Below are 2013 nucleotides of genomic sequence, written 5' to 3' on the forward strand. Positions count from 1 at the left end.
ATTCAACTCGCCGCCCCTCCAGGGGTATAAACACCTCAGTTTAAGTCACTTCCCAATGTGCTCCTCACTCAACTAATAGCTTTTCCTCATTCTCCTAATGTTTATCCATTTTTAGGATGCCAACTTAAACTTGATGCGGTTAAATCCAAAATTCACAGAATAAATCTCCCTTTATTTTACACAGCTATGCAAATTGCGGTCAAGGATATGATCACAAACAATTTAAAGTTTAAATTTACATAAATAGCTAGGTGAGGTTGGCTCAAGCCTATAATGCCAGCACTTTGGGAGGCCAAGGCGGGTGGATTAACCGAGGTCAGAAGTTCAAGATCAGCCTGGCCAACATAGTGAAACCCCGTCTCTACCAAAAATACAAAAATTAGCCGGGCGTGGTGGCAGACGCCTGTAATCCCAGCTACTCAGGAAGCTGAGACAGGAGAATCACTTGAACCCGGGAGGCGGAGGTTGCAGTGAGCTGAGATTGCACCACTGCACTTCAGCCTGGGCGACAGACTCTGTTTCAAAAAGAAAAAAAAAGAGACTCGAATAAACTTCCTTTCCCATCAAAGTGGTACGTGTCACATCACACCTGGTCTGACACACACAAAATCCCCACCCTATCTGGCACAGATACACTTAACATGCGATATTAAGTACAATTTCCATTTTATTTTTCTCCAGAGAATAGTCTGTCTGAGTCTTTAAGGACTCAGCTCCTTACATGGGCTTTGGTGGGGGACGTGGGGCAGCACCCTGAAAGACAAAGAAACAAAAGAGTAAATTAAAACCCATGGATTCAAGATTCCCTTCCCCGAAAGAACTCGATCACCATCCTCTCACTAACAATGTATTCAGGCTACAAATGCATGGGAAGCTGGTAGAGGTGGAGAGAGAACACTACTCTGCCCTGTCTCTAAGCATGTTCAGGTGTGGGTCTCACCTGCCTTACAGCTTAACCTGAGGCAGAGACCTTAATCTGATATCCCCTGCACCACAGGGGGATGCAACTTTTTTTTATTTAAGAGATAAGGTCTCACTTTTGCCCTAGCTGGAGTGCAAGTGGTATAATCATAGCTCACTGCAACCTCAAACTCCTGGGCTCAAGTGACCCTCCTGCCGCAGCCTCTCGAGCAGCCAGGACTATAGGTTCGCACTATCATGCTTGGCTTCCTTCTAAATATTTTTTGAAAACATGGGGTCTTGAACTGTTGGTTTCTAGCAATCCTCTTGCCCCGGCCTCCCAAAGTGTGAGGTTACAAGCATAGGACACCGTGACCTGCCAGAATTAATTTTTTTAAACCAACACTCCCCTGGCTTCCATCCTTTTAAAATACTCACCGCAGGTCTAAATCGGGGAGGGGGTGTTCGGTCCTTGCGGGCTTCACGAGATCGATTCCTGACTACTTTGCTGTGAATTGCACAACTCACACAGTAATGTAGCTTCACATACAGCTTGGGAAGCACATAGGCTAAGAAATAGAAAATAGAGTTATGCTGGTATTATATACCTACCTTGCTTTTTTGTTACATGATCTTACATGTTTACGTCAATTAAAACTAAACCTATTTAAATGCCTGTCCCGCACATAAAAGCACCCCCAAAGCACCTGTTCAGCCCAATACCTGAGCACATGTGTTCATCTTGACACTACAAAGACCAGACTGACACTCTAGATGCAATAAACCAATAATCCAGTTCCTTCTACAGCTACACCCGCCCTAATGCCTACCCTGAACCTTGCTCTTTCTACAAAAAAAACTTAAGGAAAAGAAACAAAGCGAAGTTCTTATTGCTCCAAACATCATCCTTTCTTTTTTATTTTTTCTTTTTCTTTTTATTTTTTATTTTTTTTTTGAGACGGAGTCTCGCTCTGTCGCCTGGGCTGGACTGCAGTGGCTGGATCTCAGCTCATTACAAGTTCCGCCTCCCGGGTTTACGCCATTCTCCTGCCTCAGCCTCCCGAGTAGCTGGGACTACAGGCACCCGCCACCTCGCCCGGCTAGTTTTTGGTA

At 44.8% G+C, this 2013-nt stretch overlaps 1 protein-coding gene across 1 annotated transcript in view; it reads right to left on the minus strand.

The window, feature by feature from the left end:
* Positions 1 to 649: 649 nt before the first annotated feature.
* The window catches only part of RPS26 (ribosomal protein S26), a 2692-nt gene continuing 1328 nt past the window's right edge, over positions 650 to 2013 (minus strand). The window contains exons 3-4 of the mRNA XM_011926140.1: positions 1339 to 1469; positions 650 to 753 (exon numbers count right to left, since the gene is read on the minus strand). Coding sequence (XP_011781530.1) covers positions 718 to 753; positions 1339 to 1469 — 167 coding nt within the window. The 3' untranslated portion in view covers positions 650 to 717. The remainder of the gene's footprint in view (positions 754 to 1338; positions 1470 to 2013) is intronic.

This window comes from Colobus angolensis, unplaced genomic scaffold (assembly GCF_000951035.1).
Source record: "Colobus angolensis palliatus isolate OR3802 unplaced genomic scaffold, Cang.pa_1.0 Scaffold67, whole genome shotgun sequence".
Lineage (NCBI taxonomy): Eukaryota > Metazoa > Chordata > Mammalia > Primates > Cercopithecidae > Colobus > Colobus angolensis.